This window comes from Cnephaeus nilssonii (assembly GCF_951640355.1).
Source record: "Cnephaeus nilssonii genome assembly, chromosome: 1".
In the NCBI taxonomy this organism is placed as follows: domain Eukaryota; kingdom Metazoa; phylum Chordata; class Mammalia; order Chiroptera; family Vespertilionidae; genus Cnephaeus; species Cnephaeus nilssonii.
In genome coordinates, this window is record NC_137072.1 from 17,711,875 (window position 1) to 17,737,232 (window position 25,358).

The window sequence follows — 25,358 nt, forward strand, 5'->3', positions numbered from 1 at the left end:
CAAAGAATTGAATTGACCCATGTTTTCCTGACACTAAATGGAACATTGACAGAGTTACTTTCATTGACTTGCATTTCCCATTATCTTGTCTTTAAATTGTATTTCAGACACCACCAGATTTTAAGGACAAAGATGTGAAACATTTGTATAGATTCTTTTTGGTAGCAAAAAAAAAAATTAGGTAGCATTTTACTATTAACATTTAAATATTAAGTTAAGGGAATGGGTTAAACAAAAAATGAATTAAAAGCATTCTTCAGGTTTGTACTTACAGATACATGAAAAGCTGGGAGAAAGAAACATGTTTAATGCCTAGTATATAAATCATGTGGATTCTTTATGAACATAACTGAGAATGATATCCAACAAGCCTTCAAAACCATACTGCACAGATGGAATTTGATAGAAATCACCAAACTAAATTCCCTTCCCTATATATCTAGTCCTAAGTCTATAGCCTCACAAAAGCGGATACCAATGATTCAGTAAATTGATTTCCTACGGTTTCTTCCATGCATACCTTTCCTCTCTGTTGGTTTAAAGAATGTACAAAGAATACCCCCCCACTACACACACATATACATGCACACTCACACACACAAAGAGCTAAAATCACACAGCAGATATTCTTAAAATGTTTGTTGTTGATTGGAATGATATGGATCAAATTTAGCTCCCAATCAATTAGCCACAAATCAATTTAGATCCACAAGTTCTCTTTTTCCCCCTGAAAAATTCAGTCATTTTTATTGCTCTAATGAAGTATCAGGATGATTAGAGATGATGTAGAAAAGAAAGGGGTAATCATGACCTGGGAGATGAATAGCTGATTTTGTGTAGACAAAATTAAAACTTCGAATGCACCCGAACAAATGGTACACCTAGCGCTATAAAATGGATAGAAGGGGAAGAGTACTGTGAAAAAGCAATGAATTTGCTCCTAAGGATATCTGATTTCCCTCACCCCAACCCCCCCCCCCCCCCTTATCTTATATACAGAGTGACTATGAAGCGCACCTTCATTTTGTATAATATGGCTAAATTGTTAAGGTAGTTTGAATTGTGTTTTCTTTTGTGTACATTTCTTTGAAAATAGAGACAAACTGGAGTTCAAATCTAAAGTGTTGGCCATTTGAGACAATGCCAAAATATTATCCCCTTTGGATCAATAATTACATAGGATGGTTTGTCCAAATTCTCACCCTTCCTATGCCAAAGTAATTACCAGCACTACATCAGCATCTGGGCTTTTGTTTAGGTCATATTTTTTGAGCATTCATTTTCATATTCCCCCCTTTTTTTTCTCTGCATGTTGGGTCGCTGCAACTGGCCTCTGCTGACAAATGCTTATTTCTATATCGGTGGTTAATCTCTTTGACCAAATATGTGCAATGTAAAATATGACAATTTATAATTAGATAATGTTTTGACATTATCAACTTCAGAATCATTAACGCTAATAGTAAAGGGTGCTTTTGATTAGGATCATTCTAATAACGTCTATTTTTTTAAATGATGAAAAATTTTGTACATTTGAAAATATCAGTAACTCCAAAAAACAGAAAATATTTTATAGAAAAAAATAAAGATTGTGAAAGAAAAAAGAGCTTTATTATTTCTGATGGGACAATACCTGTTTTAATTGCATATTTTAGAGTTGTTTGGCAATGCATCAAAATTTCCTCCAAATTTTGTGGTTGGTCTGCCAATTCCCAATTATATTCTTGAAGAAGCTCATTAGGGTAATGGAAATCAATCACTTTGGTTGATCTATCGAAACTTTTCACCACATACTGAAGCAAAATATCCATAACTTCCTGCAGGAATGCCAAGGTGGGTCTTTCTCCATCACAGGCTGGCAGTAGGTCTAAGGAATGAAATCAAAATGCTACATTTTATTTTATTTTTTTAAAAGGTAGAACTAATTTTAATAATATAGTATATTATGTAACCCAATATGTCCAGAATACTGTCATCAAAATGCCACATTTTAATTTTACTATGAAAATACCCAGGCAAGATCTGATCCAGCAATTTCTCTATGAACCGGCAAGTGTATGTTTAAAAAAATCTGGAAACGCAGAGCATTTTCTTTCAAAGGGAGGCACTTTTCGAAGAGGAAGGAATGAGAGAAATTAGTATTTCTCCCCGCCCCAAATGAATTCTTGCATTTCAATTCTAAACTTCATTGCTTTCTTTTTAAAACAGAGTGTGCCTCTTCGCAGGGGTTCTTCGGAAACGTTATTTCTCAGTAAATCATCCGACACGATTATGGAAATTGTCCGCGTCAGAAGCGTTTGAGGAACCAACGGCTTTGGGCAAACCAGGCAAAGCGGAACATGCGAAGTTAGGAACTCGGACCCATTAGGAAGGCCCGCTGTGTCTGAGGTCAGTGTGTGTGTGTGTGTGTGTGTGTGTGTGTGTGTGTGTGCGCGCGTCACGCGCGCTTGTTTGGATGACTAGGTATGTAAATGCAAGGGAGCAAAACCGCTTGCAGTTCTCACGTGAATAGAATCGTTCTCCTGCGAAATCGCAGTTACAAATTGCTCTTGCGCTCTAAAGACAGAAAGTCTTTGCGCTTCTGACCTGGAAACTGAGTCCCCACCCGAGGCCTCACCAGCACCAAGAAGCCGAGACGGAGCTCCCGGCGCGAGGACACCTCGGCCACCGCAGCCCCTTCCAGCGCGGGCGCCCCGCACCGCGCAGAGGCGGGGGTCGGGTCTCGGACCCCGGGCAGGCCCTGCGTGTCTCACTTTCAGCTGAAGATTCTCCTAAAGTCATCCTCCGCCCTCCACCTGGAAGCCGGGGGTCGGGCTCGCGGCGCCGGATTGCGCACGGGCAGAGCCTCGGGCGCTGGCTCCAGGGGCCCTGAGGGCGCCTTTACCTGTTGCGTGCAGAAATGCATAGTTGACATCCGCTTTGGGACAGCTGCAGGGCTTCTGGCTGCAAGCACAAGCGGCCTTCCGGGAGGTGGCCCGCGGGGGCTCGCTCCCGCCACTCTCCGCTGGCTTCTCGGCGTCTCCGTAGAGCAGAGCTGGGCAAAGACACCGAGCGCGGATTTCGGTCAGCCGCCTGCTGGGCCCGGCTCCCCAGCCCTCGCCCATCCCGCACCGAGTAACCCCGACTCCGCTGCTGAGGATGCAGAGCTGAGAAGGCGGCTGGGCGCCGGGGCCTCCGAGGCGCCCTGCCCTATCCGCCTCCCGCCCCGGGGGACCCGCACTCACCGCACAGCTTGTTTCCGATGCCTCCGGTGAACTTCTGGGCCACCTGACACCAGGCTCTCGCTGTCAGGAAAGACAGGCACGAGGTCGGCGAGGCAGAAAGAGGAGAGCAGACAGACGGACGTGCTACATTTCGTTCTTTGTAAACAGTGCCAATAAATCTGGCGTCCGGGAAGGGGCCGCCCCGGGTTTGGCGCCGCGGGCAGGTGCGGGCAGTGCGCGGGGGTCCGGCGATCCCGCCCGGCCCTCCGTTTTCGGATTCTTTCCCCAAGGTGAAGCCCACACCGCGGCTTCTAGGGGCCAGTCGGCTCAGGCAGACTCCTTCCCCTCCCTGCCTCGCTCGGGCGAGTTTTCCTAGACACCGAGCTTGCCCCTTTCCTCGCAGGCTCTCCTTTCAAACCAATAATTGTCTCCCCTTTCCAATGTATCCTTTCCCCACTGCAACTCTGCCCCTCTCTAGGATCCCAACACCAAGATGGTGGCGGTGTCCCAGGCCTGAGGAATTGAGGGTCGGGGAAACGCCTCTGATGAGAAGGCTCGCCCAGACTTCGGCGGAGCGGACCCAGGATTCTTGGGGCGTCTTCTTAGGGGATCAGGACCTGCGGCGTGTTGGTCTCTTGGGCCACCAGGGACCCACCCCGAGAGGAGGACGAAACCGCTCAAGTTTCCCATCGCAGGTGGCAAACCTCCTTCCTCTTCCCTAGCTCCGCAAACCCCAGTCCACCCTCAAAGCTCGCCTGCTGCAAGGTCCGGATTTTCCTACCTGTGCCGGGGTTCTCGGGATCCCCCGAGCCATCTTCAGACCCGAAAGACCAAAAGCTGGAGCCGGGAGATGCCATCGGCGCTGCGAGACTGGAGCAGATCGCCTCCGAGTGCGAAGTGTGGGCGAGCTGCCCTCGGCTCGGTCCTGCGCGCGCGTGCGTGCGTGTGCGCGCGTGTGTGTGTGTGTGTGTGTGTGAAAAGAGGAGGGCAACGTGCGGGGACCCGCGCGGCCGCGGGTAGGTTTCACTCAGGGACAGGAAACGTGCGTGTCTGCGTAGGCGTGTGTGTGTGTGTGTGTGTGTGTGTGCGCGCGCGTGTGTGTGCGTGTGCGTGTGTGTGCCTGTGTGTGTTGGAGTTAGGGCTTTGAGACGTGGCGGCAACGCTCTGAAAGCCTAGAATGTTAAGTAGGGAAGGGGACGGGAGGGTTCCCAGAGCCAGGAGAGGGGAAAGCGCAGAGCGCCTGAGTGATTTTGAAGGCGAGCGAACCCGAAACGGATGGACGAGCGGGCGGCGGGAGTGCGCTGAATCAGGATGAGAGACTGACAGTGCTCAGGAGCTGGAGTCTGGGTGAGTGGGTGGGGGGGGGGGGGGGGTGCAGGCGAGCTCCCGCCGAGGGCAAGGCGCGAGGGATTCGGCGTCGCCTGCCGGCCCGGATGCGCTGTCCAGGGTGCTAACGCGGCTGACTTCGCGCTGGCCTCTGGGAAGGGTGGACCCGAGAGACTTGGGCGAGGTGGGAAGGGTGGCGGGGAGCAGTTTTACCTTCGCTGGGATCAGCGTATTGTTTGAGGTCTGGCTCCCGCTGCGGAGGAGGAGGCGCGGCTCCCGCCCCGCCTTCCTTCCAGTGGGTGCTAGGGTCGCTGTGACCTCGAGAGCCGAGCGACCGAGCCAGAATCCCGAGCGGTTCTGGAGCTCCGAGAGTGGATGGTGGGGGGAGGGCGCCTACGCGTTAATGGGCTCATTTCAGCTTCTTAGTAGCGCCTAATGCCTGCCTACTGAGCCGCGAGATCCCCGGCGGCGTCCCAGTCCTGGGCTTTTGAGCGCGCTGTCGCCCGACCCACCCACCGTCCAGCTTCTGACTGATGGATGGGGAGAAAGACTGCCAAGTGAGGCAATTAACATCCTTGCTGGAGTCTACCGTAGTCTATCACCGAGGACCTCGGGCTGGAGAAAAAAATAAAACAAATGGGAACTTCTTGGAAGGGGTGTGAGGAAGAGCAGAGAGGGAGAGCAGCTAGGACTGGCTGGATTGACAGTTGACGGGGGATGGGATCGGGCCATTTGTGACCTTGGCCTGTGGAGGCGCGGAAGGGCCGTTTCTTACAGGTGACAGAAATCGGTGGGTGCGTGGGAGGCGTGCACAGAAACTCCTGCACAATCTGAGCTTTCCAAATCGGAGGCATCTCCTGCTGGGCCCTCTTTTTAGCGGGCCTCAAACCAATGACCCCCGCTCCCCCTGAGAATCTTAAGGATAGAATGTGTGTGTGTGTGTGTGTGTGTGGGGGGGGGGGGGGTTGGCTATACCTGTGGCCTGTGGAAAAGGGGTTTCTCCTCTTCTGAGGAAGTTAAAATCTCTCTTACAATTTCCTTTCTCTAAAAGCTGTTAAACAAAGGGAGGGCGCCCTGAGCATTCAAAGCCCGCTGAGTTCGCGTTGCTTTTTTTTAGCCATCTAGAGAGCAGCGACCCTCGCGCACACGAAGCTGGTGGAGAGAGGGGTGAGGAGGACGAACGGGGTGGGAAAGGGCTGCCTTCGGCCTCCCGCAGAGGCGTTCGTTCCTGGCGTTCGGCTCCCCTTGGGCAAACGCTTTTCATTTCCATTGTGTTCCAACCACTCTTTCCCTGACCTCCTAACCAAGTCACCAAAGCTGCTGCCAAAGCAGAGATCCACGGGTCCTCTGTCTCGGCCACCAGCCCTCGACCCTGGCTGAGAAAGGGCATCGGGGGGCTAGCATGGCCGCCTGCAAGTTCAACTCCAGTGTCCCGAGGCACGAGGAAGCCTGGCCAGTTGTCTCTACTGAGCTTTGTCTTCTTCCCACGTGCCCGATCCCGAAGGGGCCGTTCCATCGGTCCCACGGCCGCCGGGCCCACCCTGGCGGTGGGCGCAGGGAAGGGCGCAGGGCGGGCTGTGATCAGAAGCCCGCACCAGGCTGCGGGCGCGAGGTTAGCGCCGACGCAGGCCTCATCGTGGCACCTCATTGTGGCGTCCGGCTCCCACGCTCCAGGGAAGCCAGGTCACTCACAACTCGGGGGGTGTCATGATGCGGTGGTTCCGCCTTCTGGGGCGAAGGGCGGCTTCGCGGTTCTCGCTTCAGCCGCTTCAGCCGTGCAGATCCGCGCCCGAGACCCCGGTTCTTTGTTTAAATCCACACCAAATCCTGCAAATGTTTCCCTTCAAGCCAGCAGGCTGGGGTGGCACAACTTTTCTACTATGGATGATTGGTCGAAAACAGAAAGTTCTTTAAAACGAGCATTTAACACACACACACACACACACACACACAAATCCCCGAAGGACGAAGAGGATTAAAACACGAGGAAGGTAGAAATCACACCTGGATTTCACGGATTTTTAGAACACGGTGGCTTGAAATTCTACTCCATTAAGTTCCGCAGCTCCGGAGTACTTTGAAGCCAAGGGTAGTATTTGCATGTTTAATGTAACACCCTACTTCAGAGGCACTCGGGATCTGATTTGTCCTTCCTTCACGCCGTCCCGCCTAGACGGCAATTTGCTTTCTACAGACGCATTTCACAAAAGAGCCCACCCCCCACCCCCCTTGCTGGGCTGGGGGTTGGAGATAACAAAAGAGCTCTGGGAGGTAATAATTACAGTCATTAGTTCACAAAAGAGGCGGCCTCCAACTGGGACGGGGAGGCGGCCAGCTCCGGGGCGGAGGGGGAGGGGGTGAGGGGGGGGACGGGGGGGAAGGTTCCCAAGGGGAGAGAGAGACCCACACTCTCGCGCGGCTTGCAGGCCGGCTCCCTCGGCTGACCTATTTTTTTGTCCGTGGATTATCCAGAGATCGCGTCGCAGGCCCGTCAAGGAAGAGTGTGTGGGACAGGTTTTCCCTTAAGTCCTCCCTGTGCTTACAAGTCGAAGGGCAAAGAAAGAAGGGGGATGGAAAAAGATTCAAAACAAATAAATACAAAATAAAAAACAAACAAACATGGTATTTCACCAACAGTTCGCCATTCTCTGGGGGGGGGGGGGGTATGTTAGGCATATTCTCTACCTTTCCCCTGCGCTCAGTACTTTTCCATCACCCACTGCTTGGGGGTTTCGCGATGTTCCTATTATCATTTCAGATTTTGCAAGACGTGACGAATGGCTTCCAGTTTCCAGTAAACCGCCTCTCCCAGTTTGCAGTGGACTGCCTACACCCGGCCTCCCGCTGTCACCTGGCCCTGCTCTGACCGGTTACTCTGACCTGCACGGGAAATGTTAATACCCCGCTCTCCCTACACTTGCTCGCTGACAGGACACACTGGTCTCAGCCGCCGTGAGAGAATGTAATACAAATTTTAACACTCGCACAACGTCTTTTGGCCTGGATCCTGTCTGCACGGACCTAACAGAGGGGATTTAAGGGAAGGGTCATTGCCTCCCTTTCCAGCAACGGAAGGGCCAGGCTGCCAGGGCTCTGGTCTGCAGAGACCACTCGGGAAGCCTGGGTTGACCAAGGGGCCTGGCAGGAAGCTCGGCCTTTACCCCTCTCGGCGGCCTGAGCGCTGGGTAGGGACGGAGGGCCGGGCCACCTTCGGTTGTGGAGATCGCTTCCTCCCGAGACCCGCCAGCGAGCCGTGTCCTGCGGCGCAGGTTTCGTGGGTGTGGGGGCCCGGCCCGGCCGCGCCGCCCGCCGCCGCTGGGACGTGATCCGCGCAGCCCGGGTGGTTCCTCCTCTGGGTCACAACCCCGGCGGCGCGAACCCAGGGAAAGAGCAGGCCTAGACAGAGTGCACTTGGCCTTGGATCTCAGCCCTGTCTCAGTACGAGGTTGCCCCTCGGGCGCGTCTCATTTGTAAAATTAAGAGTTTGCACGAGTCATCTCTGGGGGCCTGTGGGCGCCCATGCTTTGGGATGGAGAAAACCTTACATCCAGGTGACCAAGCGGTACAACAAACATAATCAGCCAGCGCACGGGCCCTCACCTTCTCCTCGAGTATTTCCCCAAAGTCTCCTGTCTCTGGGCCATGGGTGTAGGAGCCGGGACAAGGCAGACGGGACAAGCCCCATCCTAGCCAGAACCCTCCCTCCAATCAGTCCTCGATGAAACCACAGGCGCCACCCTTCCTATGCCCTCTCCAGGCCTCAAAGACACGGAGGATATCAGTTTCGTAGAAGAGCTCAACCGGACTTCAAAATAAAATGCATCGGCCAAGGAAGGCAAACCTCTGCCCACCCACTGACCTCCCCTCCATCTTAAAAAAGAAAAAAAAATATATATATAGCATAATATGCTAATTAACTGGAGGTCCTTCCGGACAAAGCCAAAAGGGGGAGGGGCGCCGCAGCAGAGGGGGGAGTCGGTGGGCAGGGGGCGGGGCCAAGGTCCTTGCACAAATTTCGAATTTCTAATATATATATTATTGATTTCAGAGAGGAAGGGAGAGGGCGAGATAGAAACATCAATGAAGAGAAAGAATCATTGATTGGCTGCCTCCTGCACGCCCCCTACTGGGGATCGAGCCTGCCACCCGGACCCTTCAATCCGCAGGCCAATGCTCTATCCACTGAGCCCCCTCCATCTTAAATTCACCAAAATTCAGAGCTGGGAGATTGCTTCAAATCTGCAGACGGGGAGAACCTAAAACAGGCGTCCTCAAACTATGGCCCGCGGGCCACATGCGGGTGTTTTTGCCGTTTTGTTTTTTTACTTCAAAATAAGATATGTGCAGTGTGCATAGGAATTTGTTCATAGTTTTTTTTAAAAACTATAGTCCGGCCCTCCAGCGGTCTGAGGGACAGTGAACTGGCCCCCTGTTTAAAAAGTTTGAGGACCCCTGACCTAAAACATCTGACAGTTCATTCAGTAGTGAGCCAAAAATTTTATAAGTGTGGCCAAAGGAAGCCAGTGTTTGGGCAGGTTGTGTGTGTGTGTGTGTGTGTGTGTGTGTTGCGGGATTTGGAGATTTGGAGGCCACGTTTGCGTCACAAGTACAGGTTGTAATTTCCTATGAGCCTTTGGGGTGATGGTGGTGGGTTGTTCGCTAGTGGAGACAGAAGGCGAGGCGCCTCGCCCCCCTCCCTGGTCGTTCCACAGCAGGACCATAGGAGCTAGACCTCCAAGGGGAAGACGCGCACCGGCCCAGAAAGCCACGGACTCTCCAAGGCACTTCCTTTATTTAGTAACTTAATGACCATGGGAAGGGAAAGCGCGAGTTTAAGTTCATCTTCAAAACTTCCCCACATCCTAGCGCTTCTCCTCCCACCCAGGCTTTATTCTGTTTTAAGAGACTCAACCCGCCCACGAGTGTTCCGCGGGCCTGGGAGAAGCGTTTCCACGAAATAGGAACTCTTTGAAGTCACCCTAAATGAGAGAGGAGGGGGTCAACGAGAGCTCAGGCTCCTTCCAGTCATCAGCAGGAGTGAGTGGCAGCCAAGTGAACAAAGAGCTGCATTGGGGGCCAGCGACAGGGGCTGATGGGCTGATGGGCTGGTGGGCTGGTGGGCTGGTGGGAGTGGAGGGTGAGGGTGCGGGTGCGGGTGCGGGTGCGGGTGCGGGTGCGGGTGCGGGTGCGGGTGCGGGTGAGGGTGCGCAGCCAGTGGTCGTCCGAAGAGCTCCCAGGTCTCCGCCTCCCGAGCACCAAAGCTGGCCGGGGCCCTCCATGGACAGCGCAGTGGGTAGCCCCTGCCAAGATCGGGGTCCAGACTTCAGCGCTTTGGACCCTGCAACCAGCGGTCTTGGGCACATTACGGCTGCCACTGTGGCAGCGGGGCTACACCTGCTGGACCAGGCGCCTGCGCTGGGAGGTTTTGCGCAGGAGCCTCCTGTAGTCGTAGGGATTGCTCGAGGGTCCATTCTCCCCCTCCTCCTCCTCCTCCTTCTCGGGATCCTCCACCGCCCAGCACCTGCCAGCGAGATCCAGAGCCCAGCGTCAGTGGCGCCATCACGTGCAGCGCATCCCCGCCCACCCGGAGTTAGCGAGTCTTCTCCACACATTCCACCATCTTCAGGCATTTGAAAAACGTACATGTAAGTAATCAGGGTAGTGGTCAAACGGATCTGCGATAATTTTTCTCAGCAGGTTTTCAAAGCTCCTCTAAGCTGAGGAGCAGAAGAGCTGGTGGAATCCGGTGACTTGGTGTTTGAATGACAGCTAAGGCTAAGTAAAGCACCAGGGAATGTGTAGTTCAGAAAGACTAGCTTCTTTGGCTTGAAATAGCTCACAACCAATAAACAAGTACTTACTTTAGTTGCCTAATAGACAACATTATTTTGCATTTTTACACTGCTCAAATGTTTCTTAAAAACACTCCTGCCAAATCTAACACACCACTGGGTTAGCTACACAGTTGGTGTTAGCCCTGTAGGCATTTTCAATGTTTTCAATAGGGCTGTTGGGCCAAATTTCCCACCGCAGGGACACGCTGCCACTGATTACCTTTGGATTCTACAGCTTTCCCTGGGGTAACCATGTACACCTAAAAGGCAGTCACGGAGATGCATCCATTTTATGGAGCACCCACTAAGTGTCAGCCACCATTGCACATGATGAGTGAGCGGAAGTCCCTGCTCTCATGGAGTTTATACTCTAGTATGGGAAAGGACCATAGATAGCTTCTAATACCAGATGGTGAGCGGAGCTAGACAGACCAATTAAGTAGCTCATGGGAAAGAGTGATGTGTGTGTGTGTGTGTGTGTGTGTGTGTGTGTACATAGTGATCAGGAAAGGCCTTTCTAATAAGTTGGCAAGTGAGGAGAGATCTGAAGGAAGGGGAGGAGTGGGCCAGACAGATTTCTGAGGGAATGACAGTCATTCCAGGATGACAGTCAAACAATGAAAAGGTTCCAAGACTGGTGTATATATTGTGCTCAAGGAATAGCAAGGAGGCCATTGAGGCTTAAATGGAGCAAGCCAGAGGAAGAATAGCAAGGGATAGAGAGAAGGATGAATGAGGGGATAGTATGGCAGATAATTTAGTGCTTTGAGACCATGGCAAGGACTTGAATATTATTTAGAGTGAGAGAAACATTGGAGAGTTCTGAGCAGAGGAATGATTCCTAAAAGGACCTGACTCTCAGAGAGGAAGTAGGGTGGTCTGTTAAGGTTTCTAGAGGAGGTAAGAAATTGATCAGATTCTGGTCATATTTGGTAGGTAGAACTGAAAGAGTTTGCTGATGGATTGGATATAGGATGTAAAGAAAAGGAATCGAGAATGTCCCTAAGGTTTCTGGCTTAATCAACTGGAAGAATGGGGCTGCCATTTGAGATGGGGAAGGCTGCAGAATAGTATTTTTTTGGGGGGTGGGGTAAAGATTTTGGTTTGGGTTATACTAAGTTTACTTATTAGATATCCAAGAGGGGGTATTGAATAGGCAGTTGGCTACATACGTCCTGATATAGGCTAGATATTTCAGTTCAGGAATTTTAAGTAAATAGATGATACTTAAGGTCTTGAGTGTATATGTTGACAAATCAAAGGACTGGGACACTCGAATGGTTAAGAGATCAGTGAAATGAGGGAGACTCAGCAAAGGAGACTAATAAGGAGGAGTCAGAAAGGTAGGAGGCAAAGCAAGAGAAGTCCTATCACGGGGGAAAATGGAAAGAAACGTTTAAAGAAAAAAAAAGAGTAATTGTAAAAGAAAACATGTTAAATGTTGATAGGGCAAGATAAAGATTGAGAATAGATAATGGCATATGGCAAAATAGAGGTCACTGGTGTCCTTGGCAGTGGAGTTGTTCAAGACTGAAGTGGCTCAAGAGAGACTGGGAAGAGAGGACATAGAGGAGGTTGAGTCATTCTCATGTATTACCCTTGCTATAATGAAGAGCAGGAACATGGGTGGTTTGGTAGGGGATTAAGTCAAGGGTATTTTTTTATGATGGGTCCAGTTGCATCCTGTTCACAGGTTGTCAGAAATGATGTTGTAAAGAGAAAAAATGTTCAAGTTGCAGAGAAAAAAAGTAGAGGAAGACATTGGATTCTGTGCTCAAAAGGAAGGTTTGGTCTTACCTGGAGGACAGTCATCCACGCTAAACTGAGGCAGGTATTTGAATAAGTGATAGGTATGGCGGTGGAAGCATGTGCCTGTTCTCTACTATTGTTTTCTTAGGAAAAGAGGTTGTCTGATGAGAGTGAGGAGATTTTGAGGGTTTGAAGAGAGAAGAGGAAGTCTGAAAGAATGAACTGGGAAAGTTGCATAATGGATTTTTAGGGAAATATAGTATTGCAAAATGACTTAAGAGCCCACCTAATGTGTGTGGTTATAAGTTTTAAATGATAATAGACTGGTTTTTTTTAAAGCTACATTTAGCTACATGGGTGCATGTATAGATTGAGTAGGAAGCTGGGTTTACCTACCACTGAGATTTACCAGCTGAATATAATTGAAGGAGAAAGGGGCAAGGTCATTGAAGGTATATGCAAATGAGTGAAAATACTGACAGGCTAGAAAGGAAAGACTAGAATTTCTGCAGATGGAATAGGCAGGCCTTTATTCTAGCCCACCCTGAATAGAGAATTTTAAAAAAGAAATCCTTTGGGTTTTTGCACAGCAAAGGAAATCATCAATAAAACAAAAAGACAACGACTGAATGGGAAAACATATTCACCAATGATACACCTGATAATGGGTTCATAGCCAAAATTTATAAAGAACTCATACAATTCAACATCAAAAAAACCCCAAACAATCCAATTAAAAATAAACAGAGAACCTGAAAACACACTTCTCCAAAGAGGACATACAGATGGCCAATAGACATATGAAAAGATGCTCAATGTCACTAATCATTAGAGAAATCAAATGAAAACCAAAATGAGGTATTACCTCACACCTGTCAGAATGGCTACAATCAATAAATCAATGAACAGCAAGTGTTAGTGAGGATGTGGAGAAAAGGGAACCCTTGTGCACTGTTGGTGGGAATGCAGATTGGTGTAGCCACTATGGAAAACCGTACGGAGGGTCCTCAAAAAAATTATAAATGGACCTGCCTTATGACTCAGTGATTCCATTCTAGGACTATATCCCAAGAAACCAAAACACTGATTTGAAAGAAAATATGCATCCCTATGTTCATGCAGCCAGCATTATTTCCAATAGCAAAGATTTGGAAGCAGCCCAAGTGCCCATCAGTAGATGAGTACAGATAAAAGCTGTGGTACATTTACACAATGGAACACTACTAAGCCATAAAAAAGAATAAAATCTTATCATTTGTGATAACATGCATGGACCAAAAGGGTATTATGCTAAGTGAAACAAGCTAGTCAGAGAAAGACTAATATAATATGATCTCACTTAATGTGGAATATAATGAACAAAATAAACTGACAAATAGAATAGAAACAGACATCATAGATACAGAAAATAGACTGATGGTTGCCAGATGGAAGGGGGCTTGGGGCACTGGGTGAAAAAGGTGAAGGGATTAAAAAGTACAAATTGGCAGTTACAAAATAGTCACGGGGATGTATTGTAGAGCATAGGGGATATAGTCAATAATACTGTTATAACTATGTATGGTGTCAGGTGGGCACTAGAAACATCAGGGGGACCACTTGTAAAGTTTTATGATTATCTAAGCATCATGCTGTATACCTGAAACTAATCTTCTATATAATAAAGTCCTAAGCGGCCATTACAGTGGAACGACCAGAACGACCAGTTGCTACGATGGGCACTGACCACCAGGGGGCAGATGCTCAATGCAGGAGCTGCCCCTGGTGGTCAGTGTGCTCCCACAGCGGGAGCGCTGCTCAGCCAGAAGTCAGGCTCACGGCTGGCGAGCGCAGCGGCGGTGGCGGGAGCTTCTCCTGCCTCCATGGTAGCACTAAGGAGTAGTGAGCCGAGCGGTAAGGAGCAAGCAGACGAATGGTAAGGAGTGAGGGATCCTGGATTGTGAGAGGGCGCAGGCCAGGCTGAGGGACATTCCCTCCCCCAGTGCATGAGTTTTGTGCACTGGGCCTCTAGTATAAAACAACACTGAATGTAACCTGTACTTGAAAATTGAAGAAGAAAAAAGAAATCTTTGGGAAGATCTTTTAGGGCATCATGAGCTCAGTGGATACTTGAGAGGGAGACTTTGGGTGGTACCTATGGGGATGATCTTGGGTAACTGACTTGAGATATCATGCCTGTTCATCTCATTTCTGGTCAAAGAATATTGAGGATCAACTATCTGCCAGGTACATGACATACATTATCTTTAATTCTAAAGACTGCATGACAAAGCCTTAGTTTTTCTTATCCTCAATCTATACATGAGAAAATTCTAGTTGATATGACTAGTGAGGAATGGAGTGGGGTTTCAAATTCAGGTCTAGAGCACTTAGATCTCATACTTTCCCAATTGTATCCCTTTGCCTTTTTCTGCTGACCCTTCTTTTATGATTCTCCTAACCCTAAAATGAGGAACTCTTGTTCCATTTTATGTACCCATCCTTTCCCTCCTATTCTCCCTATATCTTCTTATCCAAATTAAAACCCAGCTATGACTTAAATACCCTACATCACTCTCTATTGCTTAACAGAGACCCCACTACTTCCTGTCTTAGTATTAGATAAGGAGACATCAGTTCTCCTGTTGCCCTCTAATGCTATATTCTAATCACTGACTACCTGCCACCATTTTTATTCATTATGAGACTCTTAACTTATCATTGCTGTTCCTGATTGCCAGATCTATTGACACCTTCCTGGGTTATATCAGTACTTGGTGTGTGTGTGTGTGCGCGCGCATGCACATAATACATATAACACTGTCAGAATAATATATTATACTTATTACAGATGATATAAATATGTTATATTTATGTGCTATAAATATATAATATAAACTATATATATTCTATAATAATTTAATATATAATATGATATATATTCTTTCTGTAGTACTAACACCATCCGACTTTTAGTTTAGACTCAAGTTTCTCTAACTGTCCTAAGTGTCCTTTAGAGCTGTTTTTCTGCATTGTTTTTTATTTTAAATTCAGGATCCTATCAAGACTTACCTAATGTCTTTGGGTATTTTTTAAAATCCTCATCCAAGGATATGTTTTTCATTAATTTTAGAGATAGAAGAAGGAAGAGTGAGAGAGAAACATGGATTGGTTGCCTCCCATAGGTCCCTCAACCAGGGGTCAAACTTGAAATTGAGTATGTGCTCTGACCTGGAATCAAACCTCGGACCCTTGGGTGCATGGGATGATGCACCAAGGGACTGAGTCCCACTGGCCAGGGCCATTTGAATGTTTTGTCTTTTTAAGCTTCTTTAATTTAGAAAATCCCATCTCAGAGCCACCTTGTTCAGCTTTATTAGATCAATATACTTTCTCTCTAGAATCAAGTTCCTTCAATATAAGGGTCACATTTCATGCACCAATGTACTACAACCCTTTCCTCAAACACCCGGGGGGTGGGGGGTGGGGTGTTGCTTAGGGAGGCGATACAGAGCAGTGGTTAAGGTCCTTGACTCTAAACTCAAGAAGGCCCATGTTCAAATTCTGGCTCCATCAATTATTGTTTAGGTGAGTATTTACAGTCACTAAACTTGTAGACAGCCTTCTCATCTATAAAATGGGGCAATATTAGTAACTGCCTCAGAAGGTGGCTGTGAGGATCAAGTGAGATATTAGCATAGTGCTTAACACAAGGTAAGCACTCAACCAATACTAGCTTCTAGCATTCTTATTCTAATGAGCATTAACTACACATCCACAGACACTACTAGAGTACCAGGCAGTACTTCAGGGATGTAATGCTTTTAGAGCATGTGTGTGTCTGCCAGTGGAGGAGGGGGAAAATACACTGGAGAGGAGGCAGACTGGGTGGTTAAAATGGGAAGCAGGTAAGTAGGTGAAAAGCAATTTGAGTAGGGAGTAGAAAACACTTGGATTTTGGTTCACTAACTCAATGTGTGACTTTAGGCAAATCACTAAATCTTTCTGGCACTTGGTATTCTCCTGTATAGAACTCTGTGGTTAGATTGAAACATCTCTAAGCTCCAACATGTTACAGTTCTTGATCCCAAGATGAAAGAATGCATCCTCTTTGGGTACAAAGAGAAGAAATCATAGTTCAGGTAGATTCTGGAAAAGCAAATAGAGATGGTAACAGTCTTTAAGGACTGCCTCTCCTATGCCACATCTAGTGTTAAGCGCTTCATATACATCATTTCATTAATTCTTATGACAACATGGTGAGGCAGTTATTAGTAAATCCCTTTGCAGATGTGGAAATGGGAGCTTAAAGAGGTCCAGGAACATAAGCAAGGTCACTCAACTACTAAGTAGCAGAGTCAGGATCCAAGTCTGAGATGGTCTGACTCTAAAACCTCTTCTCTCACACACCATCTCACACCATAGAAGAGACTGGTGCGGGGCCCTGAGTGGCCCAGGTTGCTAGGATGTTTGTTTAGGATTTTAGAAAAATAGCTTTTCATGGTTTGTCATTGCTCCCATTTCTCATACACCACGTTTCCATCTTATTATGTGCCCTCAATTTTACAACTTCATGAAGAATGTCTGGGGAAAGAAAAAAAAAAATTACCAAGGTAGTTAGTAAACTACAAATGGTTACTTGAAATGAAAGCCAGTGGCAAAGTGAGAGAATAAATCCAAAACACCAGGTACATATTTTCCAAATGAATCTTTCTCCCAAATATTGGTTTGGTCTGGCATCACTGATTCTGAGAAATTACACAGCATAGCTGAGAAACTAGTGATTAAAATTACATTGGTTAGAGGTTAACTACATTTTGAATATGGTTTATTGCTTATGGTTTATATGACCATAAATTTATCATCCAAACTGAGAAACTTTTAAAGGCAGGGGGGTTGTAATTAATGATTACACCAAAAAAAAAATAGGTATAAACTAGGATTGTGCTAGAAAAACTGGGATGTCTGATTACCCTACCATAATATTTACAGTTTTACTTTTAAACAACATATTAATCATAAGATTCAATATTCAGTAAGTGCTTTGTCATACATAAAATGAAAGTGCTTTAGAAATGGGATTGTGAGTATAAAATTGAAAATGCTATGCTTTAATGTGAAGTTTATTACCTTTCATCAGCCTTAAAACATTGATTCTGGAGTTCTCTCTGTTGTCTTCGTTCTTGTAAACTAGGGTTATATTCCTTTGGTCCAGAATGATTGGGCAAAAATTCCTTATAATAGAAATCTTCCAAATCTAATAGTTTTCCCTGACTGTAAATGAACACATAAACACACCAGAGTATCAAATGAATTTTCTATTAACTTACAGGACACTTGCTTTCTTTTTAAAAGTATTTACTGTAATTTAAGAGTAACACATACATGCCAATAGAAATAGGAGTAGTTTTGAAATGTGCAAAAATAGCATATACTGTAAATTAAAGAGAAAAACAAAACCTTTACCTCTTACCTTTAAGAGAACATTGGCTGCTGGAGGGAATTGTCCTGGTTCTGTCGCCTTCAACTTGACGCAGCATTAGTAGTTACTAATAGCCAGTGAGTACAATGTTCCAGCTTGGCTAGACTAAGTCAGGGTTCCCCTTGAGCCCCTTTATGTACTAATACATAGCATTTTCCAATTTTATCAATCATCAACACACTGATGTACACGATGTGTCATGTTCTTACCTTATTCCTTTACAGCTAACCTTCTATCCGCCCCCTACCCATTGGTCTTTTGGGAATCATTTTTTGTGTGTGCTAGATTTTAGTTCCTGCCCAGGGGGTGTGCCCTCAACCATTTTAATTCTTGGATCTACTCTGACTGCAGTTCCGGTGCCTGTGGTGCTCAGCTTCTGTAGGACTCCAATGAGGTCACCAGGGACAGGTCTGGACAACTACCAGGTGCTACAGTGCTTCTGGGGACAAGTGCTTTTCAAGTTACAGATGCCAATGTATAAATTAACTTTCATAAATTAAGAACTTTGCGTCCGCTGACACCTAATAAAAGAACCTGCCATTGTAATTAACACTGTCTGGACATTAGTTGATTGAAATAATGGCAAAATAGTAAAATAGTAAAGTTGTGGTCGGCTGAAATACTACAGGTAAAGGGGACCAGTGTGAATTTAAGTGTGCCACACCTGCAGGTGACACAAACCTTATCTTCCTAACAAGTCCGTAAAAGTGAGATTTAGCACGTCTTGTCTTCAAGGACAAAAAGCAAAAAGGAGTTTGGGGAAAGAAAGTTCATGGGCATGGGCATGTTCAAACTGTCCAACCAAAACCATATCAATGGACCACGAAAAGCAAATTCTGTATTGTGACAGTACAATTCATTCAAAACCATTTGAGTTCTTAATGTATGCTTTGCACTGTGCTAGCTCAGTGTATTGCCAGTAGACAAGATCTTAGACCACATATAGGCATATATAAATGCATTGAGAGCACACTACTTTCCAAATCTATCCACATAAAACTGGTGATTATGAATCTAATTTGAACATACAGATTTATATTTTGGTTTGATAACTTATTGAAATCTAGAAAAAATAATTACCTATCTTTCCTTGGTCTTCGTTTTTCTTCTTGGATTGACTTCTAAAAGGAATAGAATAATTTGAAAAATCTCTATATATTAATGTCTTAATATAATATAATTTGTATATTACTATAATCTTAATAAATAAATACATTTGTTTCTATAAAGCTAACTTAGCAATAAATAAGTGGATACAATATTTTTAAGATCTGAAGAAATATAAATTACTCATATTTTACTAATTGTGAATTTGTAATTATTTTTACCAGCACTGGACTGAAATTAATCTTTGCATTCCATACAAAAAAAGAGTTCACCATAGTGACCACTATACACAAGACTAAATAAGGTCTATCTACCTAACAATGGGAGGTGGGGGTCAGAATTTCCTGAAAATCTATCTCTTCACAAATGCAGTTGTGACTTAGGCAGATAATTAGGCTGCTTTGTGGTATTGTTTCTATGCCACCCTTGTCTGCAGGTAAAGCAGATGGGCGGGCAGTGAGGGTAGCTGCAACAGTTCACGGGCCAATGAAACTGACTTCTCTAACCTATAGGAGTCTATTTATGGCATAAAAGTAGCAGCACAGCTGATACATATGTTCATTTGCAAAATGTTTTCAAGTTGAGAACTTTATGTATCGAGGCAAAAATGAGAATATTTAAATATAGGTATGGTTAGATATTTTTAAATCAATGATTTAAACTCTAGCAAAATGGTACTTTACCTTACTTACAAAGCAATATCCTCTTTGGTACTGTAACTGGGTTGCACTGTGTGCTAGCTCAATATATTAGATTTAAACTCTAGCAAAATGGTACTTTACCTTACTTACAAAGCAATATCCTCTTTGGTACTGTAACTGGGTTGCACTGTGTGCTAGCTCAATATATTAGAACATATATTTACATGCTGCAATAGCATATACATCTCTTAGGCTAAGGAAACAATACTAGAGTCACCTTGATCAAGCCAAAGATGTTATAATTGTGGAAACCCTAATGCAGACATCAACTTGGCTGGTAACATAAAAGTGCGAAATAATAAAAATGGCAATTAATAATGGTTTGTAAGGACTGAGGGTTTTCCCAGTATTTACAGACACACAATCATTTTTTTCTCATGATTTATCATTTGCAATAAACTAAAATGTTGCATGAGTCAAACAGTTCATAGTTTCATTCATTTTCATTGGTTGTAATTTTAGTGGGTGGATGAGGCAGAAGTAATGCTTAAATGCATCAAGTCTGGGAGTGGACCTTTCAGGAAATAACAATGTAAGGGGCAGGACACCAATTACATTCCTGTCCTCCTTCCCATTTCCTATTACTTCATATTCTTGACCCAATGCCCTAGGCTAGGAGGTGCTTAGAAATAATTGTATTACCAGCATAGGTACAATGGCCCCTACTGGTCCAGTTAATGATCCCTGGGACCAGGGTGGTGTTTTCTGTGGTTGCTGTTGTTGTTTTAATATGACAGAGGTCCTGTCTCCTTGATCCATTGTCTGAAAAAATGTCTGTTTTACTCTTAGTAACAATTTTCTATAATCCAAAATTATGCTGAAATGATAGCATGATGTTGTGTGGCAGAGATCCCTTTTATACAACCAAGAATGAAATAATGTTCTGCCTTTGAATTCCCAAGCTGGCCAGAACCCCTTCTCCCCCTTTTTTAAACCTCACCTAAGGATATGTTTTTATTGATTTTTTTAGAGACAGAGGAAGGGATATAGAGAGAAAGAGAAATTTCGATCAGTTGCCTCCTGTATGTGCCCCAACCAGGGATTGAACCTGAAACCTTTTGGTGTACTGGACATGTTCCAACCAATTGAGCCTTTAGTCCAGGGCAACCTCTCTTACTTCTGTGTCGCCTTTTCCCCTGGGAGGTAGTGTGTGTGAGCTGGCTCTCAGTTACAGGAATTCTTAGAAGAGGAAACACTGTCCAGGCTTTACTTCACTCTTGCCTGTGTTAGAATATTCTAACGAAATGTAATTCCATAATAAAAATTTCCAAAAATGATTTAAGATGGTTTATAACAGGAGCAATTATACAACCAAGGTAATCAAACGTAAGTTGTAAATAAGAAAGGAGGATCAAAATGAAATGTGTTAAGATGGAGCCTTAGTGTTTGTCTCTTAGATTCCTAGAGGCTAAGTCCAAAAGGGAAGCATGAAACTACATTCTTTATCATAAAGAAGGAAAGCACATTGTCCCTCATGGGAGAGGATTTAATATAAATTTTAACCCATGGGACTTTATATTAGGGGCATTTATTGCTAAGACAAATAATGTTTTCAATTATAGTTTTGAAATTACAAATTACCAACTTGAAATCTTAAATGAAAATATAGAAGCAAATGTCCTATGGCAGTTTCTTAAGGAACCACAGTAAAGAAGAGAGAAAGACAAGGAGATAACAAGGACTCAAGCAGGAGATTTTCCCGTGAGGGTGTTTCTTAAAGGGCCTTTTGAAAGAACAGAGGTCTTAGCTCAGAGGACTTGGAAGACTCAGCTGCATCACACCCCTTCCCCTCTAACCTGAGGTAAAGAAATGCGTTTTATAATGAAACTTTAAATTTCACGTCCATTATATCACGGTGGACACAGTTTTACATTCCTTCTTGAAATCCACTATATATTTAGAAGTCTTCACAAAGATAAAGAAAGTAGACAAATCATAGGGGGGAAAAGATCTTGGAATGGCCAAATACCTACTGCTATACTCAGGGAAGGTACTGGAGAAAATAATGAAACTGGAAGGCCTTTGGAATTATGTGGCCCTGAGTCGTTTTTGCTGGCTGCCCAGCTTCTGCGCGTTACAGCAGCCCCACACGCCATTACAGTGGGGTGTGCAATCCCAGCTAAGGTTCCCTCCACAGACATGCTCCTTAGGCTCAGCCTACTCTTATTTTGGACACAACGCTAGCAACATTTCCCAGATGTAAGGGATGAGGAGCATCAAATCATAGAAGAGAGCTGGTATTGATGTTAGGGCAGTCAGAATGACCGTAGTAAGAACTGACATTCAAGGAGAAACACAAGCTATAAAAATAGGTGAAACAACGGAAAGCACAGCTGTCTATGATAAGCAGGTTTAGGGAAATAATTTTCACAGCTCAGCAGCTCCATAAATATTTATAAATGCTCTGAGAAAATGAAGCAGGGCCACGGGACACAGAGTGATGGGGTGCTGCCTTAGACATGGTGGTCAGGGAGCCTCGTTGATAAACATGGATCTGAATAAAGTACTAATATTGCTGCTTATTGCAGTGACCTTGGATCATCAAGAAAAGGTTAAAATGTGCATTGTAATATCTTTTAGAAAGATTTTCATGAAAACCACTTAAAATTATAGTGTTTCGATGGGTAAAGGGAGGTTTTTTTTTTTTTTTAATGTTTTCATTGATTTTTAGAGAGAGGAAGGAAGAGGAAGAGAGAGAGAAACATCAATGTGAGAGAAACATAGGTAGGCTGCCTCCCAAACACAACCCTGGCATGTGCCCAGAGCCGGTGACCTCTTGTTGCATGAGACGATGTTCAACCAACTGAGCCACACCAGCTAGGGCAAGGGAATGTTTTGACAAGTAAAGGAAGTGGGGCCCCATCATTTCTGTAAATTTCACCTATGTGTAGCACCCGAACTCAAGTAAGCGCCAATTGAATATGAATACATGGTGTGTTTTCACTTATAATAATAAACTAGTTTTCTGTGTTTTATTTTTCACTGAAGCCACAGATTTAAAGACTCGGGGTTATATTAAGGATTCCAGTCACTATGGTAATAACTCAAGATGTATTAAAACACTGTACATTCATTAAAAAAAATCATTGTTCAATGACAATGTAAGCTTTTTGGGGGCAGGGACTCATTTGTGGAGGCTCAGAATCTGCTCCACTCTGGTTGGCAATTAGTCATAAATATTCCTCCTTATTTCAAAGTCTCTTATAATTTCTCATCTTGAGTATAGTATCTGTTGTTGAAGTCACTGTAGCCAATTGCCATTTCAGTGGCAATTAATAAATATTATTGAGCATCATGTTTGGTACTTGCTAATTTTGTGCTCTGCTATTCATCTTTGGAAGGAGTCTGGCCTTCATGCTGAGGGAGCTGCTGAGCTATAAAGGGACTATCAAGGGAGGAACACGATCAAATGGACCGCTTAGAGAAATTTGCTAATATGGGCTACAGAGGCTGAGACTAGAAGCCCTTAGGTGGGGCCTGAAGCACTGCAGGTGAAGAATGATGGTGGTCTGAAATAGGGCTGTTGCTGTGAGAGTAGAGGAGGGGGATGAATGGGAGCGAGGCTTTGCTGGCAGAAGCCACACTTCAGATTGAACGGTTAGATGTCATGTATGAGAGAGAGGGCCAGGTCCAGGATGACACCAGGTTCATGGCTTAGGTAACCAAGTGGATGACTGTGTCATTCACAGAGAACAGGAACATGAGAGGAAGAGGAGGCTGGCAGGGGGGATGCCAATGAGCTCACATGGTGCCCACGTTGAGTGAGAGGACTTCAGTACAATGAATGACCTTGACAGCTAAGAAGTGCCCTATCTGTGTCTCAGAGTCCTGATCTGTGAGATGGGAATGCCCCTGTAAAGGCTGTTTCTAGGATTAGATATCCCAATGCACGTGAACATACCTCATTCCAGTCTTGGAATTTAAAGGGTGCCTAATAAATGCCTCTTTTTCCTTCCTTTCTTCCATTTTCACCTAAACTCACCCATTCACATTCAGGTCCCTCTCAGGAGAGCTCCTGCTACGACACAGTTCTCTTTCTGGGTTAATGTTTGCGTATCAGCTCAGATAAAAGGACCAGCAGAGAACTGCTGGGAGGCCGTGGGGTTACAGGACTGGGGGAGAGGCCTGGGTGGTGAGGATGGCCGGAGGATAGCCACGTGCCCAGGTCCTCAGCTAGGGATGGGGCAGGAAAGCAGAAACTGATGGGAGTCTCCCTTTTAGAGTCCTCCCTTTGGACAGGGCTAGTGTGGACACGGTTTTGTGGATGCGATGGCTCCCATCTGATAATAAGAGTGAGCCACTTACATGTAGCAGATAATAGTATGTGCAGTCTTCAGGGTTATTTAATGTTTTGGGTTTCCGGGGCCGTCTTGGGGGTCTCAATATTTTTGGCTCCTCTCCTTTAGAAATACCTACGAGAGAGGTGATCATAAACAAGTATTCAATTACAAAGACTATCATCAAGCAATGCCTTCCTTTGGGGGTAAATAAAAAATAGTATATGCACTACTGGGGCAAAGCTGGGAGAAAGAGGAAATACCTTTTGTTCCCCAACCAACCGTCATCAGATTCCTCACCATGTGCTTCCTTCCAGTTGTCTGGTGGTCTATGACTTTGAGTGTTAAGGGGGAGAAGGGAAGGGGAAGAAAAGAAATGCATGGTCTGGAGATGTGGAATAGTGTACTGCAGTTCAAAAGGTAGATGGGGAGAGGAGACAAAGCTGCTAAAAATCTTTTAAAATGGGGATTATGCTCATAGAATTTTGCTCCTCCCCTTTCCCCTGCTGCCAGATTCACATATCCACCTGTCCGTCTAAGACCTGCCTGATTTTCACTTTAAGGTACCGCCTCATGTTATGGCCCAAACAAGGACTCTTTCTATAAGACTAATCAACCCTTTTGCCAAAATTTAGAATTTTCAGACCTAACATTAAAAACCATGACCAAGAAAGAATAAAGGTTGTCATTCTTTATTGCTCCTTCTGGCAATACTAGAGGCCCGGAGCACAAAATCTGTGCACGGGGGGGGGGGGGGGGGGAGTGTTGTGTCCCTCATGCACCATCTCCAATCTGGGACCCCTCGAGGGATGCCCAACTGCCCGTCGGAAATCCCTCTCACAATCTAGGACTGCTGGCTCCAAACTGCCTGCCTGACTGCCTGCCCTATTGCCCCTAACTGCTTCTGCCTGCCAGCCTGGTCACTGCCAACAGCCCTCCCCTGCAGGCCTGGTCCCCCCAACTGCCCTCCCCTGGAAGCCTGGTCCCCCCCAACTTCCCTCCCCTGCAGGCCTGGTTCCCCCCAGCTGCCTTTCTCTGCAGGCCTGGTCCCCCCAACTGCCCTCCCTTGCAGGCCTGGTCCCCCCAACTGCCCTCCCTTGCAGGCTTGGTCCCCCTCCAACTGCCCTCCCCTGTAGGCCTGGTCCCTCCAACTTCCCTCCCCTGAAGACCTGGTCCCTCCCAAATGCCCTCCCCTGCAGGCCTGGTCCTCCTCAACTGACCTCCCCTGCTGGCTTGGTCACCCCCAACTGCCCTCCCCTGCAGGTCTGATCCCCCCAACTGTCCTCCCCTGGAGGCCTTGTCACCCCCAACTGCCCTCCCTTGCAGGCCTGGTCCCTCCCTACTGCCCTCCCCTACAGGCCTGGTCCCTCCCAACTGCCCTCCCCTGCTGGCCTGATCGCCCACAATGCCCTCCCCTGCTGGCCATCTTGTGTCCACATGGGGGCGGCCACCTTTGACCACATGGGGGCAGCCATCTTGTGTGTTGGAGTGACAGTCAATTTGCATATTACCCTTTTATTAGATAGAATAGCCACATTCTCAAATGGCTGCAACATCATCAGAGCATGCTTGGTTGTTAGTGATCATAGGTGGCTTTATATTTACAGAGATAATAGGCTTCTCATAAAGTATTCCTATTTTTCATGATTCTTGACACTCCATCCACTGACTGCAATTGTGCATGAATGTCTGCTTGATAG

At 46.0% G+C, this 25,358-nt stretch overlaps 2 protein-coding genes across 2 annotated transcripts in view; both read right to left on the reverse strand.

Annotated features, from left to right (window-relative positions):
• GAD2 (glutamate decarboxylase 2) overlaps positions 1-4,060 on the reverse strand; it is a gene marked incomplete at both ends in the record, with an annotated part of 65,539 nt that extends 61,479 nt beyond the window's left edge. The window contains 4 exons of the mRNA XM_079776634.1: positions 1,634-1,867; positions 2,885-3,034; positions 3,225-3,284; positions 3,985-4,060. Coding sequence (XP_079632760.1) covers positions 1,634-1,867; positions 2,885-3,034; positions 3,225-3,284; positions 3,985-4,060 — 520 coding nt within the window. The remainder of the gene's footprint in view (positions 1-1,633; positions 1,868-2,884; positions 3,035-3,224; positions 3,285-3,984) is intronic.
• A 5,857-nt stretch (positions 4,061-9,917) lies between these two features.
• The window catches only part of MYO3A (myosin IIIA), a gene marked incomplete at both ends in the record, with an annotated part of 210,068 nt that continues 194,627 nt past the window's right edge, over positions 9,918-25,358 (reverse strand). The window contains 4 exons of the mRNA XM_079797460.1: positions 9,918-10,050; positions 17,222-17,365; positions 18,654-18,694; positions 23,687-23,793. Coding sequence (XP_079653586.1) covers positions 9,918-10,050; positions 17,222-17,365; positions 18,654-18,694; positions 23,687-23,793 — 425 coding nt within the window. The remainder of the gene's footprint in view (positions 10,051-17,221; positions 17,366-18,653; positions 18,695-23,686; positions 23,794-25,358) is intronic.